General features: G+C 43.4%; 1 protein-coding gene across 1 annotated transcript in view; it reads right to left on the bottom strand.

Annotated features, from left to right (window-relative positions):
• Positions 1 to 9,536: 9,536 nt before the first annotated feature.
• The window catches only part of LOC129343618 (lethal(3)malignant brain tumor-like protein 4), a 79,194-nt gene continuing 71,282 nt past the window's right edge, over positions 9,537 to 17,448 (bottom strand). The window contains exons 21-22 of the mRNA XM_054999933.1: positions 16,699 to 16,761; positions 9,537 to 10,572 (exon numbers count right to left, since the gene is read on the bottom strand). Coding sequence (XP_054855908.1) covers positions 10,444 to 10,572; positions 16,699 to 16,761 — 192 coding nt within the window. The 3' untranslated portion in view covers positions 9,537 to 10,443. The remainder of the gene's footprint in view (positions 10,573 to 16,698; positions 16,762 to 17,448) is intronic.

Here is a 17,448-nt window from a genome sequence, read left to right on the forward strand (position 1 = left end):
AATATATCCCACCCAAAGTTGGTTTTAATAATGTGGCACTCAGTGCAAAGATTCAAAAGTTCCAGCTGGGAAACTATTTGGCCAGACCTACATGGATGTTTTCGCAAGAGAAACAGATCTTGCTTTTCCCTGACCTGGTTTCAATTATATAATAGCTTATATATTTATATAAAAAGATGGTGATATAATTATGTCAGCATTGTGCAGCTATGGAAAATACAATAATGTGATTATGTTTGTTCCGCATTTTGGGGGGAGTTTTTCATGACAGATGCATACTCTTGGCCCAACTTCCAGCAGTCTCTGTTTTTTCGAAGATATTTGAGGGTGGTTTCAATAGATTTTTAAAATGGCTAATTGTGTTGCAATTAATTGGATGGAAAATGCCCCAATCCAGGGAAAGAGAGCCATAAAGGGAAGAAGTTTTCCGTGCAATACTTGATTGATCAGGAGTGGCTAGACTTAGATGGCACGTCTTGAAATCTGCTTTGCAGTTGGTGCTATCTAATCTAAAGCTGGCAACATTTCCTGATTTTTCTTACAGGAAGGCTAACAAGTAGCCAACTCTAGAATTTTCTACCATGCCTTGAAACATCTCCCCCACCGTCCCTGCACCCCGGGGGCTCATATTGAATATGCATTCTGAGGAAGAGTTCTGAGCGACTCAAAAGCTTGCTCATTACTTTGTGACAATTTTTACACAAAACTGCTTTCATCTGTCAAGGTCAGTATTGAAGAAAGAAGAAAAGCAGTGCCCAGCTCTTCTGGGATTTTATTTATTTATATATTTATGTCCCATTGTTTTCCCCAGTGGGGACCCAAAGTGAATTACAGGATTCTCCTTCCCTCTATTTTATCTTCACAACCACCACCCTGTAAGGTAGATTAGCCTGAGAGAGAATGACTGGGCCAAGTTCATCCAGAGATCTTCTGTGGAAGAGTGGGGATTCAAACCTGGTCTCTTGGACCCATACCTGATGCTCTAAGCACTGCACATCACTGGGACGATATGCTAGGGCAGTGGTTTTAGACTGTTTTGAACTGAGATCTGTACTATAAGCTGGCAGAGGGTACGTGAGTGGGGCTTGGCTTGTGGTAGGGTTGCCAACTCTGGTTTGGGAAATTCCTGGTGATTTCGGGGTGGTACCTGGGGAGGGCAGAGAGTTCAGCGGCAATGTGATGCCGTACAAGTCCAACCTCCATAGCTGCTTTTCCTGCAGGGTAACTGATCGCTGTAGTCTGAAGATCAGTTATCATTCCAGAGAAACTCCATATGGAGGTTGACAACCTTCGTTTGTGGGCCTTCTGCAGCATCTGCGTGGCCCCCTTGCAGGGAACAGGATTATGGCCTAGGGGGTCTCTGGGTCTGATGTACTACGGCTTTATTTGAAAAGCCCTCTCTGTCCTATAGGGCAGGTGGAGGTTTTTAACTCCATGAAATCACTTCCGTAGCCTCCCTCCTTCCGTTTGAGCTCTACCACACAGAAAAACTAGTTGGTCTATTTAAAGCCAGAATATGGAAAGGTTAATGACTAGTACTTTTTTCTAGCATGGAGGTTTATCAAAACATAAACAGGGGAAGAGATGCAAGGAGAACTTCCTGGGAAATTTGCTTGGAGATGACTGTGTTGCTGCAGAATGAAAAGAAATTAAAATGAGAGAAAATTCCCAAGCCTGATTTCTGTTCCCAGTGCCAGTTGCATAATGCTTTCATCTAAATTTTATAAGCAAAACACAAAACTTGCCAGCAAATAAAAAAGTGACTCAGTAGAAAATGTTGACCTTTGTTATGGTTTCATCCAGAGCTAAGATGCCTCACTTATTGGAAGCGTAAATTACCCTGCTATCTAACACCAGTTCAGGAGAAATTTAAGGCCTTTTTACTATTTAAATAGAACTCTAATTAAGACAACAAAAAGGTCTCTGATATAAAAGCAGAATAGCTGACTAGTAGCTGCCAGTTGACAAGCCCATCTTTCATTTCCCCACCCCCTTTCAATGCTGTGATTCGCTGAACTGCTGTGATGTCATGGAATGTTCACAAATGGACTGCAAGTGATAGTAAGTGAGCTCACCCACAGAAGTGTGTGCCAGAATAGAAGTATGTTAGTCGTTAAGTTTCCTGCTTGTTCTTTGAGGATTTTGTAGGTTTGGGAGATGTCATGAACTTCCCAATTCATGCTGTACATACAGCTCTGTGTGAGATGAAGAACTGGAAACTAAGAAGTAACTTGGAGCCATTCTAGAAGTGATGGAGTGGGTTGCCTTTTGCATTTGCAGTGGTGCAGGAGCGCCACCCAAAGACCCTTGAAGACACTGCAGCTAATGGTCAAAGGGTATTTTTACATAAGGAATCGGGTTGCAGTTATCACAATTTGTTGAATGTATTGTCCCATTTGTACTACATTGATTTAGAATTTTTGTTACCCAATGGCTCCATTGTTTATGGGATACCATACACTGTTTGCTGTGATTTTGTAATCGGTTTTGAATCTTGGTGAAAAAGGCAGACTGTAAGTATAGTAAATAAATACATTAAAAAGCTATTGAGCTTTTTGCTGACCTTTGACCCCTGCTACCCTTGCCCCAGCTGGCAGGCACCAGGTGCCTGTTCAGGGGACAGTCATAGAATCCATAGTTTGCAATGCCGCAGCTTTAAAGATTATACAGGACGGGGCTGATTAGATCAAAGAACATGAGGGACAAAGAGCTTAATATGTCAGTCATCACCATATAGCTTGTCACAGCAAACTACGCTAGCTGTGGATTTTAAAACGTTTGAACGAGCTCATAACTGATAACCCCATGGGAGCTATCAAGGATGCAATGTCTAGACAGATGGGGAAAAAAGCCTCTTCCATTTTGGATGAAAGCCTAGCTTCTTGGAGATCTACCAACAAAACGTCTATGGATGCAGACAGCTTTTCGTTCAGGAGGTATCTGCATCATTTTCAAGTGTCCCTATTTACCAGGGACACGCCTTACTTTGTAGAACTCATCCCTGATCAATCACACTGATCTGTGTTTTTGAGGACTGCCTGGTGAACATTTTGCTAGAATTGTCCTTTTTTTCAAGATTCAGCTCCAGAATCAATGGAAGTCAGAGATTGGGGGGAAGTTGATGCATCTAGTCTTTGGTGTGCGTGTATAGAAACATAGCAGCAGCATGAAAGAGCACACCTCCATTTCTCAGGCTTGGAGAGGCTATTTTTGAAAGGTTGTTAATAGATTGTAGGATGCTGGTTTCATGTTAGCATCTCTTGACCTGAAGACAAAAGTTTCTTTTTTATTGCTTTTCACGTCTCTGCAATTCTCTCCAATTGTATGATAATAATGGTTGTTGTGGGTTTTCCGGGCTGTATTGCCGTGGTCTTGGCATTGTAGTTCCTGACGTTTCGCCAGCAGCTGTGGCTGGCATCTTCAGAGGTGTAGCACCAAAAGACAGAGCTCTCTCAGTGTCACAGGGATCTCTGTCTTTTGGTGCTACACCTCTGAAGATGCCAGCCACAGCTGCTGGCGAAACGTCAGGAACTACAATGCCAAGACCACGGCAATACAGCCCGGAAAACCCACAACAACCATCGTTCTCCGGCTGTGAAAGCCTTCGACAATACATTGTATGATAATAGTGCCTTCTTCCTTATGGATAACACCAGGCTGCCCATAGAAACAAACTTCCTTAGAAACAAACTTCCAGGGTTGGTTGCATTCTGCTTCAACTCCTGAAGCATGTTGGGAAGTCACAATCCGTACTGACAGCTTGGTTGCACTTACCTGTAACTGATGGTTGTCCAGTGGTCATCTGTGCAGTTCCACATGGGATCTGGGCATGCACAGTCCCTTTGTGGAACTGTACAAAGGCCACAATGATGAACTTATTTCGTTAGTAAGAAGTATGGTTGGGTAGCTAACGCTGGAGTAACAAGCAATGTCAGAGCACAAGCAGCTTCAATGGAGAAGGGCCAGAGGAACTTGAGATCCACCTCCAAACAAGCACAGAGATACACTTTATTCACATTTTCAGATTGAAGCACGGGTGGCAAACATTTCAAGGTCTTTAAAAAATGTTAAGAAAATAGCAAAAATATTTAATGCTGTAAACCAAAGTCCCACCAAGACCTTCTCTGTTTTGCACGTGCCTCCAGTTCAAGTAATAGGGACATTTCAAAAATAAACTTGCTCGTCCCATGATGGACAGCATGTCAAAAACGGTAAAGCTCTCTCTGGCATAAATCCCTTTTCAGGGCATGGAAGCGGCAAACAGGAAATGTTGCAGCCAAATTAGCTTATCCCCTGGGCCAAATATTTTTGTGCTTTGCTCGTAAAGGGTATCACTGTCACCGAGTGCTTCTGTACAGCAACTGAGATGATTCATTACCCAGAGCTGAAGTCTACTACTGTTAGATTACAAGGATGATAGTTTCTGATGGCATGGAATTTTTTTTTCAACTAAGATTTTCCACTGAGAGGAAAAGGAGACAGGGAGGGGGATCTCTCAACTAAATAAGGTTAGGAATGCAAAGCACTGCAGATAAATAGCAGAATTATTCAGAATGAAGATCTTCTCTTTGCTTTGCTGGTCCATGAAGAAGAGTTCTTAAACAGAGTCACTTATGGAGTGGCTGATTCTCTCACGCGTACATATGGATTAATAATAATGGCTGTTCTTTTAGGCAGATATTCAATCTGATGGACATAAATCCCTTGGAATCTAGCAGCATCAGCTTAAAAAAACACAGATAGAACATATACATTGGGGCTTTCAAAAATGCGTAACGGGTTTTATAGGTTTTATACTGTCAAAATATGCATTTCCCTACTGCCAATCCATCTTAGCAATTCAGTTTAGCAATTTAGTTACTGCAAAATAGCAGTAACTAAAATGACAAGTAATAAGTTTGTATTTGGGGATGGGGGCAGCAATGATACAGGCAGAGTGGTCCAGTTGGTTAATCCCCATCTCTCGCATGTGGGGTAAGCGTCTTTCTAGGGTCTGGTTCACCCATGTAGGAGAATGAATCAGAGCCAGGAGGTGGAAGAATGGGCCACACCAGCCTGCAGATGGGGGATTCCAGCATGGGATGTTCTTTTGCATAAAATCTTCCATGCCAAGAGAAAACGCAGCACAACAGGGAGAAAACATGCTAGTCCCTCTCTTGGCACATCAGGCTGGTTTTCTGTGTGCAGTAAATTAATACAGGAGAAGTATAACCCTTCACCTCAATGTTTTCCCATCTCATTCTGTTTTATGTGTGAACCAGGATAAAGTGTCTTGATGGGAATTTTAGTTTTCTTCTAAACTGTGCTAAAATCACAGTGACAGGAAAGCCTTGAAGTTATAGCAAAAGTATAATTTAATTCAATTCTGTCTAAATACGGGAAGAACTACATAAGAGAGAGGTATTTTGCAAATTCATGCCCAGCAGAGTACCTCAGGAGTCTAACGACTCCCCCCCCCCCCACAAACATTCCCCTCACCTAGGCTTATAAGCTGCTCACTGGCATGTACATTTTGGCCATAGGTTATCTGTCCCAGATTTAGTGCTAATGGAAAATGAGGTGTTTTTAAATCCCTGCTTCCCCACTGTATTGTGGTATATGGAAGCTACTTTCCTTGTGACTGCCTCCACGCTAATTGCATTCTGTCTCCTTGTGATATATGTCCCCTTCTTTCTCCCCTCTCTCCCCTCCTCTTCTGTATTTGACCAGTTCGGATCATGCATCTGACGAAGAGAACTTGATTCTCGAAAGCTTATGCTACCATCAAATTGGTTAGTCTTAAAGGTGCTACTGGACTCTTTTTGATTTTCCTTGACCCTATGGCAGTCATTTACCCATCCTTGACCACCAGGGGTTTTAAAAAACTGGCACTTGAATCTCATATATAACTTGTATCTCTGCAATGAAAAGGGTTAGAGACGCGCGCCCCCCCTTTTTTTAAAGGAAAGTTGGGAACTCAGAGAAAAGATCCATGTAGAAATGGCCGCCAGAGAGACAGGGTTGGAACAATGACTTCCATGCGGCAGGAAAATCTGAACTATATATAAGGGAAAGGGGGAAAAAAGGGAAAGGGAAAGAAAAGAATGCAAACAAGCTAGGAATCCAGGGAACCTGATACACATATTGGTATGCGCCACTTTGAAAAAAATTAAATATCCCTAGCAGCACAAGGGAGAGTATAGCCAGTGCCAGGGACTGTGGGGAAAACTGTCATGTTGAACCCCTTTTAGTGCTGTGCTGTATCACCAGCCACAGAAGCTACAAGGAAACCACACAAGGCTGCCTCCGTGTAGAAACCACCTTTGTCTCTCCTGCTACCTGCTTGAGTTTCCGTTTTTCTCTCAGCTGGTGAAGTTTTATACCAAGATTCTGGCTGCTGTTTTGACCAAGCTTCCATTAAATTGAAAGCCAAGCACTTCCCCTTTTAAACACAGGGCCTTTTTTGGGCTATAGGTACAGGGTCAACCTAGCTGAGACACAGGGGTTGGAGCACTTTCCTATATAGAAAAACTAGAGATTGGGACTTTGCAGTTTAGAAAAAAGATGACTGAGGGGAGACACTCCAGAAGTTTATAAAATTATCCATGGGGCAGAGAGAGAGGATAGAACTTTTTCTCCCCCCCCCCAAAATAATAGAACTCAAATGTACCTAATGACACTGAAGGGTAATAGATTCAGGACAGATAAAAGTACTTCTTTGCTCAATGAGTTATTTAATTATGGAATTCACTGCTGAATGATATAACTATGGCCACCAACATGGATGGCTATAAAAGGGGATTAGACAGCTTTATGCGGAAGAGGCTGACCGATGGCTACTAACCGTGGTGACCTGCATGGGTCACCACGGAGACCAAGGGAACCTCCACATTCATAGGTAGTGAACCTCTGACTAATGGTGCTAGAGGGCAGCAGCGGGGAAAGGCCCCGGCCTCTATGCCCTGCTGTTGGCCTTCCAGAATAACTGGCTGGCCACTGTGTGACACAGGGTGCTGCACTAGATGGAGCACTGGTCTGATCCAGCAACACTGTTCTTACGAGACGTGCAATCAGGTTTATCCAGCATGTCTTAAAACTTTGAGGGACTCTGGTTTGGTTTGAAAGAAAAAAAAAAGGTGGGCAAAGGATGGCTGGCTGACTATTTGCCTTTCAATGGCTAAGAATGGTGTGGGGTGCCAGCTAGGATTAGTGGAGCTGTATGGAGATGGAAGGGTTAAACCTGCTCTCCCCTCTCTGTACGGGCCCCAATTCACAGCAGGGGCCTGTCAGGCCATAATTTAGCTTTTAAGATCAAGGTCCATGTTCTCCATCTTCCCTCCATGGAAATGACTTTTGGGTTCTTCCTGGGATGCATAGGTCACAAAGAACAGAAAAAAAGCACAGCTGCATGTCCTAAAATTGGGATTTGGTTTTGTGGCCACCATATTGTATCACTATGATTTCATTACCACAACCTCTGTGAAAGGATGGTGGGTTGTGGCACTGGAAACAGAAATGGTCTTTTGGTGGATGGCCACGTCTCCTGAGACCTACAGAAACAAACCGTGGCCCAGGCTCGCGCATGTAATTAACAGAGCAAGATAACTTCCCCATTATCTACTTCTTCTAATATCTGTGCCCAGCTAGATATGGAGCCGAATCAAGAACAGCAAGAGCTGCCTTGCTCTTGCATTCCAGTAACTGATACAGGCCTGCTTCCAGAGATCAGTTTAAGAGAAACATCAGTTTAAGAGGAGAGTATTCATTTTTCCCAGTCACGCTGCATTTCCACTTGTAGGTAACTATACTGTGGAAACTATCCTGAGAACAAAACCTCCTTGCACTACAACTCCTTGAAGTAATCTGCTTTGTAAACAGAAATCTTGAGCTGTGTTAGCATGTGAATGTGCTACCAGTGGTTGCTGTTTGCAAATATGCAGCTTTCATTGTTAACCATCAGAATGTCTCTGCCATTTCCCCTTGCCTACCAGAAGCATATGCAGAGGAAAGTATGCTGAATATGCCCTTGGGCAATTATCCTCTCTTACCTCTTGAGAATTTTTAAAAATACGTCTCTGACCCATATAAGTTGGGTTTCACTGATGTGCTTTAGGTAAGTCAGTGGCCTCTCCTGATTACTAAGAGAGATTCTCTCTACTGGCCTCAAATCAGCAATGGCACTTCTGAGCAGAAAACTAAAACTCCTTAACTCCTCATACAAAAACAGGAGGCTGTGAGATGAATTGGTTCTGCATACTTATCGAATACTGTTCAGATTCAGCAGCCTGGATAGTACACTAATTTAAGAGGTTTGCATCACCTTGACTCACGGTGACTTACAGAGATTGGGGGGAGGGGGAGGGATGTGAAGGGGATCTAACCAAAAGCCTCCCTTCATGAGTGAAGATGTTGCACACTTGCCTATGAGATGTATAAATTAAAATGGGCAATTCTTTAAAAGACGCTGTTACCAGTCACCAAATGGAAAAAGGAGAGGTGTGCTGCCTACACTGCTCCTGCCAGCGATGGAGGAAACAAATAATGGAACAGCTGCCAGAAGAATGCTTTCATCTTCGCCCAAGTTTACTATATTTTTACCCCTTCTTTCCAGGAGGTCAGGAGAAGGCATGATTCTCCTCTCCTGTTTTTATCGTCACAACATTCCTGCGAGGGAAATGAGATCCAGTGTGACGATCTCAAGGACTCCTAGTGAACCTCATGGCTGAACAGGGAATGGAACCTGCATCTGTTGAATCCAACTCCATAGTTCTAAAGCAGACTGCATTTACACAATCAGCCCCCCAAATGAATTAGAAAGTTTGGTTTGATTTGGGAATGGAGGAGATACTTCTGCCCAAGAGACTATAGGATAGCAGGGAAATGTACGAGCGGTCACTCTGATGTGCATGCAAGAAAGCATCAGCGAGCATTGTGTGGCGGTGTTCAGAAGATGCTCTATGTCTGAAGGAGTGATTAACTGCTTCCCAAGTTACACAACAGTTTTGTTTGGAGACATCCAACTGTTTGCCTCTGTTCTAGCGTAGGCTCCTACATACAAGTCAGTGCAACAGGCCCTTACCTGTTGCAAGAAAAAGAGCAATGGACAAAACTGACTTCTTTTTGTTTCCCTTCCCTACAAGCTCTTTGTCAGATGCCTGCTCTCATTTCTTTTGGCAGACGGCTCATCCTGTACCCCGCTTCCCCCATTTCTCTATCCAGTCAAAAAGCCACATCCATTTCAGCGAAAAGACCCAGGTCTCCTGCAGAGTAAAATGGGAAAATATCCTTCTGAAGACTGAGAAGTCTATAGCTCCATTTGGGGCCAAACCCCTCCAAGTCTCTTTCAACACCAGGAGCGCAGCCTTCTGTGTACCCACCCCACAGAATAACGGTGCTTTGGGGCATACTTGAGTCAGTCCACGTGCAAGCCTCACCAAAATGAACAGAAAGAAGCAAGGCAGCTGTGTTTAAGAGACTGCATGCTTAGCAGAGGAGAGATGCAAACTGCACATAATATATCAGTGGATAAACTAGCAATGTGTACAAAAACCAATAATGCTTCTAAAAGCCACTAGATTTTCAAAGTAAAATTTCTTGGCAACAAACAAGAAAGACAGAGACAGAGAGAATGCATCACAGGAACATTTTTTTAAAACAGCACCCTTGTTTTTTTCAGTGCTCCCCAATACGTTCTATACAGTTCATTCAAAAAGAACTCCATAATCAAATGACTGGCCTGCCTTCTGTCACAGCCCTCTCCAGTAGCCTTTATTAACTGTGCATTTAAACAACTTGCAGCTCAATATGATAAACTGCACAATCACCATACATAGAGATGGACTTCACATGGACCCCCATTCCTCCCCCAGCCAACACTGAGGGACTTAAAAAAAATTAAATGCAGGTATTTGGATAGCTGAAAAGGGATTTCAAATTAGCCTGGAAAGAATAGAGATGTCTTAATTTCCCAGTACTAGGAAACAAACTACACTGCTTTGAAGACTCTCCCCACTTCCTCTCGTTCTACTAAAAACCCCACTCTCAAAGCTCTGTGCACACAGAAGACATCAAATACTCCACACACAGCTTGGACACTCTTTTAGGCACTGTCAACAGGAAAATCAGTTTGCTTGATCGAGATTGGCTCCCCACCAATAGCAATACCTGGGATTCCTCTTATAACTGGAGGCGTCTTCAAGATCTTCACAAAAGATCAATATAACCATATCCAAAGTTCAATTAGAAAAAAAATTAATAATCTCTTCCTAGAAGGGAAGCCACTGCATTCATGCCAAGTGGCAGAAGGGATTCCCTCTTCTTCAGGATCCTTTCAGCAGATTCTACCCAAGTCAGTCTGAAATCTAAGTAAGGCCACGTTGCCTTTCCAAGGTCCCAGCCTATTCAGATTCGGTAAGGAAGGAGGGGGGCGGGTGCTGGCTTTCTGCTTCTGCAAGAGGAGCTGACTCAAGCTTCTTCTGCCGTCTTGAACATGAGGATGGCATTGTATATTTTCAGTGCAGGCCCCAGCTTGATGCTCAGGATCTTAACAATGTCTGACTGGTTTAGGAGAAGGAAGGCTTCACCATCAATTTGCTGGAGTGCAAGAAAAGAGAAATGGAGTCATTGTGACGGCTCATACACAGCTTCTGTGTTTGTACAATTAACAAGAGTGAGAGAAAGGGCTCAAGGCTAACAAATGGCAACTCAATCAGCTTATGCCTATTAAAGCTCCCATCACACCATTTATCTTTCAGTAGTGACCATACGAAACCAATCTGTACCAAATCAGGTCTATCTAGCTTTGTACTGTTCACCAACCAGGGGTGGTTCTCCAGGGCTTCAGGCAAAGAAAGGTCTTTTTGTAAAACCTGGTACCTGAGATCCACCTTACCTGGAGACGCCTGGTATTGAACCAAGGATCTTTTTGCATGCAAGGGAGGTGGTTTACCACGAAGCCACAACCCTTGCTTACTATGCCACAGTCCTTTTGCTAGTGGCTTTCTTCTGTAAGAGAATAAATAACAACAAATTTATTGAGAAGTGGGTTTTATTTGTAATGCTGTTGATAAGTGGCTTTAGCTAAATACTACTATTATTTAAACAGGAGCTTTAGGGAAATTATCTTCGGGAGTTTGTATGATTTGTCTTGGCCTGCTCCTTCTTTGAGTGCAATCCTAAAGACACTTTCCTGGGAGTAAGCCCCATTGAACAGACTTGAGGAGGATTCTGAGTAGACCTGCTTAGGATTGCTCTCTTTGTCACCTAGCATTGTTTACAAGTGCTTTGCATGATTTCTGGTTATTTGTAGGCTTAACTTCTCTTTTTGTACAGCTCAGGTCATGCATGAAGGAAGAGGAGTGGAGGCAAATGAGAAAGGGGCTGTCGTTTTCCCACCAAGAGCAAAGACATGTGCTGGTGATCTCTTTCTCCTTTCCATAAAAGAGGAGAGGAGCTGCTGCTGCTGCTGCTGCTGAGTCACTTGAAAGAGAAGTAGTAAAAGCAGTAAAAGTAGAAAAAGGCGAAGAAGGGGCAGAGAGCAAACTTAAACTGCTTGGAGAAAGACTGGTCATTCCCAAAGTGACATTTTGCACACCCTGCCTTACAGGACAGAGATACTAAGGAAGTCACAAGTCTTAACTGGAAAGGACTAGAGAGGAAGAAAGATTACGTGAAATAAAATTTGAATATAAAAATGATTATTACTAGAACTTCCATACGATATGTTAAGAAATACAGCACGATCCATTGCTGTTTAACATACTGAAGGACTCAAGAGGTTAATACTCCCAAATTACACCATATGCAAGTATATTTAATAAACATTCAAAATGAACAGATCAATGAAAGTGTATTAAAAAGATGAACTCTAGGAACTAGCTAGTTAGGGTGGCCATTTAACTAGGTGGTACAGCTACACGTTTGACCTCAAAACTGGAAGTTCTGTATCCATTCAAGGGTCCACACTGTCTTTTTGCAAGTCATGACGACCTCTCTATTCTTTGGTTTCTGGATCTGTGGCCTGGTTTGCTCATGGAGAAGAGGGAGGCGGCAGAATCCTGAAGTGGTCAGACTGGATGGTACCACTTCAGACAGCACGTGGTGCATTGTTCTTTCACATTAAACAAAAACCTCAATCCAAACAGAAAACGAGCTCAGCAGCGAGGAAGTTACTCCCCCTGCAATTTATTCTGGTTGGGGTTTTTTTTTTGCAAGGATTCCCCACCCCGTCCCAGACATAAGAAGCATTCTAATGTATGATCCTGTTTGCAAGCTGAGATGGTTCAGTTCCTTCTTCCAAGCAGAGTTGCCAGGACCCCTTACTCTCCCAGTGGGGTGGGAGGGACCCGGCTCTCACCTTTTTCTTTGCCTTCCACATGTAATCCTGGGGCGGTGTGATGACATCAACGTGCAGGCCTGGGAGCGCTCCCATGCTTTGCGCTGGACTGATTTGAGCCCCCAATCAGTCCAGTGCAAAGTGTGGGAGTATTCCCAGGGTGGCGCGATGACATAACTCCCAGGAGTGACATTGTCGCACCACCCCGAGAGCACTCACAGGAGGCCTGTTTCCCCACCTTTCCCCCTCGCTGGCCAGGTGAGTGGTGGCAGGGGGCAGTGGGAGTGGGTGATCCCTACAGCCCTACTTCCAAGTCAGCCTTTTACCACCTCATTTTAACTGCACGTGTCATCTAGGCCTAAGAACAGGGCACAGTAAAGAGTTTTCAAAGGGAAAGGATGTTGGCAAAGCCTGTAAGCTGCTGAAATACTTTATATGCTCCAAAACAAAGGGAGGGGGGCTGTTAACCAAATACTAATCGCAGTCTATGTTATATGTTTAATTCGAACCAACCAAAATGACACAAAGCAGTGTGCAAGCTTTTCAGTTCGCTAGAACTCTTCCTCACGATGGATGTTTTTGGAATACTGTTTTGCATCGTTTTGGTTAGTCCTAATAGAAAGTGTTACACAGATTGTGGTTTGGTTTTGGATTTTTAACCAGAATGTCTGTAAACAATACTAGCTATTATGTTAATAACAGAGAATAGCACAGAATCTGTGTGGATTTGTGATGTGCGGTGTTCGTTCCTTTCCATTTCACTGCAGAGAGATCTTTATCTGAATGTGGCCCCAGACACCAGCGTCACTCCTTGGCTCCGGCTCACTAGCAGTTTTCTTCAAGCTACTTGGCTTCCTTTTATCCTACTTTGCACAAATTTATTCTCTTTTCAACCATGGCCATTTAGTAAATAAAATGAAAATGACAGCACAGTCACCCACTCCATCCTCAATCTGCCTATAATTACTTTACCTAAATACAGTACATTTCGGCAGCTCAATTGCTGCTAATGGACTGTTACAGCAGAGTTCAGCAGTTCTGTTGCCCATGCCTTATCCCAGCCAGAATCTAGCAAACAGGGTCTTGAAATTAGCTTAGTTTCAGCCTAGCCCAACTTGGATGAGTGATGTACCTGCCTCACACGAAGAGGGGAATGTAGAGCCTGACAGCCTATACCCAGAATCACTATTTTGGGAAACTCACCAAGTAAGTGAAAACGGCAGTGCTCTTTTTACTTAAGAGCCAGTGTGGTGTGTAGTGGTTAGAGTGCCAGACTAGAATGTGGGAGACCCAGGTTACAACTCCCACTCTGATGGAAGCTTGCTGGGTGAACTTGGGCCAGTCAAATTCGCTCAGCCCAACCTACCTCCCCGGACTATTCTTTCTGAGGAAAGGAAGAGTAAATTTGTAGTGCTTCCTCAAGGGTCAGAACTGGACTCTAAGAGAGACATTTCCTAAAATAATTTGTTACTGATTGTTTTCCCTTCTAGTAGAAGGCTACAAATGTGAAAATAAGGTTTTTAGCATTTCAAGGAGGAGCCGGTGGGTTAGAAGTGCAACCAGTCCCTGCTCTGCGGAACTAAACTCAAAACCAATAACCATTCCTTCACTTTCAACACAGCTGCTATTTATTAAAAATAACCCTATTATTTATGTGTAGCCTGGCCAATTCCAAAGATTTATCACAGATAATAGGGTCATAATGGGCAAGTCATGAGAAGGAGAAAAAGGCACAGCCATCATAAACTCCAAGTGGAGGGTGCAACTAGGGATTATGACCCCTAATGTCATTAAAATAACAGATATATTACCATGATAATGTTTTCCTTGTGGGGCTCTGTAACCACACTGAATCCCCCCTTCCCTTCTGGTTCCACAGATGGCAAGAACTTTATGGGGTTACAGGAACTGAAGCTACCAAAGAGAACTAAATTGCAGATGGCTGCGTGGGCCACCTACCACTGACGTTAACTGGCAGAATTATGGGTTTCCATTGCAAGCTACTGTAAGAAAAATGGCTGCTGTTATGAAGCCTAATAATGGTTGGATTACCAGGTTAGTGGATTTGCATCAAGAAACACTACGTGGCAAAAGAGTGGCTCTGCAGGCATCGTGCACTCTCCCCAAGAATCTGCTGTATAACCAAGACTTAAAAGTTGTCAAGAGGTTTTACACAACAGCAATATTAGTTGTTGATAAAAAACTAGAAAGAATGAGGAAAGATATGCAAAAAAGATGAAAATCTACAACTACCTAGACCAGGGGTTCCCAACATGGTGCCCATAGGTGCCATGGGTGCCTGGCAACACCTGTCCTGGCACCTGCCAAGTGTTTTTAGAAAGTAGGTATGGCCAGGTGGGGCTTATGACCAACAGGGTATCTGATTGGCCACTGGAGATCTGATTGGCTGTGCAGATTAAAAGAATGTTGTTTCAGTAGTAGTTGCCACCAGAATGCTAGTTTTATTCTCTCTTTCCTCTTCTCCACTATATTTTTAAAAATTAGTCCTCTTGTCCCATGCATTTGGGCTTCCTCTCTTTGTGTGTGTGTGTGTGTGTGTGTGTGTGTGTGTGTGTGTGTGTGTGTGTGTGTGTGTGTGTGTTGTGTGTGAGACTGAGACTGCCTCCCACAGTGCAGTGGCCATTTTGTGGCTGCACCCACCACCCTTGGCCAAAATGTGAAAGGTGCCTACAGGATCAAAAGACAAACAGGGATTCACAGTCCATCAGAAGAAAAGTCCACTGGGGCCAGCAGGGATCTTAGATCATTGTTTGCCTGAAAAAGAAACTGCTGTTGAGATTGCCTTGGGCACCAATGGAAGGCACGGCTATTTGGCTACCTTGCTTTGAATTTAAAGCTTTTAATTATTTTAATGGTAAGTAAATTGATCCAGTTGAATCAAGCGGCAGCTTGTATGGTTCTGTTTGGCACCCAGTATACTGATAAATGTAGTGTAAGTAATAAACATTGCTGATCTGGCTGTGTTAGCTGTGGCTACTTTGATTTGTTTTTTGGTGGAAGAGACTGGAAGTGTATGAAAAAATGTTTGGGGGAGGTTAGAAAGAAGCATTCTGGGATATTATGAATAGATGCAGGAAAGAACTGCCTTGGGAGAGGAAAACTATGGATAGTTGTGAAGACAAACCCCAATATGAGGGAGGGGAGTAGCAGGGGGAGAAACATTCTGTAAGGGGGAATGGTGATCCCCACAGGGACTGGAATGATCTTCCCACTGAAAGCGGGGTATTGTAACAGAATAACTTCTCGGCTTGAATAGACCATTTCTTTATTCTCTGAGTAACCTAGTTAACTAATATAAGTGGAAAAAGTACATCATCATATTCCATTTTTGGCTTAAACTCCTGTTCTTGAAGATCATCCTTGCAACAAGCCAAAGGTCCTACTTCTTGCATTGTGTCCCCCATGGAGAGAAAGGTGGGATGTCAATGAAGTAAATAAGCAGGGCTTTTTTTCTGGGAAAAGAGGTGGTGGAACTCAATGGGTTGCCCTCGGAGAAAATGGTCACATGGCTGGTGGCCCCGCCCCCTGATCTTGAGACAGACATGGCTGGAGCAGCGCTAAGGGCAATCTAAACTCCCCTCTGTCTGGAGATCAGGGGGCGGGGCCACCAGCCATGTGACCATTTTCAAGAGGTTCTGGAACTCCGTTCCACCACGTTCCAGCTGAAAAAAAGCCCTGTAAATAAGTAATAAATAAAGTTGAAGACTGGAGGAGGCGGGGCGGGACAGATAAACGAAGAGTTGGTTGGTGAGCAGGAAGGAGAGAAGGAAGCAAGAAGGGGGAAGAGGCTCTGTGGGCTGGCAGGAGGAAAGAAAGAGGAAATAGTGTGGGGAAGGGGATAAAGAGGAAGATGAAGTGACCTGCTCAAGTCCTTGTGGGTTCCCTACTTGTCCTGTATAATGCCTTGCCGCCTATCCTCAAAATACCAAATGTCCAACATTTCCATAATAAATGCCATTTGCAGCATTTTTTCTTTTCTTGGAAAAGAATTTGGTTTATTTGGTACAAAATTTTCATTTTTCAATTTTTTTTTTAAAGGGAAAAGAGTCCAGTAGCACCTTTTAGACTAACCAACTTTACTGTAGCGTAAGCTTTCGAGAATCACAGTTCTCTTCGTCAGATGCATGCATCTCCATGAATCTGAAGAAGAGAACTGTGATTCTCGAAAGCTTATGCTACAGTAAAGTTGGTTAATCTAAAAGGTGCTACTGGACTCTTTTCTATTTTTGTTACTACAGACTAACACAGCTAACTCCTTTGGATCTTTTTAAAGGGAAAAATACATACAGTTCTAGGGGCCATCCTGTCCGCCTTTCAGAAATAGACAGCAAGACGCTTTGATGTGCCTTCTGAATCTCACTTACCTCTTGTCGGAATAATGCAGCCTGGTCCTTACAACCGGGTAAACGCTGGATGAAGCCAGCCACCTAATCAAGTTTTGAAAACAAAAGTCAGAAAGATTAAAGGGACAACCAAGATCCTGAAAACAAAAGCACTTTCTGAAAGCTAAATCTGCCCCTGCTTTGCTAATACAATTTTTATTCATTTAAATACAATGTTGTAAGCATTAAGTTGTTAAGTTTTTGAAGTTCAGAACCCACACCATGGAATGTACTTCCTAACATGAAGGCAAAGCACGGCTCAGACATCCTGCCCCACTGGTTTTATGTAGCAGACTTGGGAGGCAGAACAAACTATAGTTTGTTAATTCAAGGCATCGTCCCAAACCATAGTTAACGCAAAGCGTGGCTTGCGAACCAATTTTAAATCGCAATTTCAGATTTTAGTTTGTTGGCTGGCTGTGAATCACAGTTTGTTAATTCAGTCACTGCAGAAAGCCATGGTTGTTTGTGATGCAATGTCAGAACTGAGCTACAGACAAAACCAGTAGCAATAAAGAGGAAAGAGAGGAGTCTGGAGAGTAAATAAAACAGAGCTGGCACAACTGTACAAGCTGCTCAAGCAGTTGTTTGGGGGGTACCAGCAAGGCAGCCCAATGGGTTGGCTCCTGGCCTTCTTGCAAGAATGAGGCACGCAGCTTGAGCAATAGAGGTGCTTGGAGAAACACAGTGATCTGATTTGGCTGTATATATATAGATGTGATGAGTTTAAAA

The sequence above is a fragment of the Eublepharis macularius genome, chromosome 15 (assembly GCF_028583425.1).
Source record: "Eublepharis macularius isolate TG4126 chromosome 15, MPM_Emac_v1.0, whole genome shotgun sequence".
Taxonomy (NCBI): domain Eukaryota; kingdom Metazoa; phylum Chordata; class Lepidosauria; order Squamata; family Eublepharidae; genus Eublepharis; species Eublepharis macularius.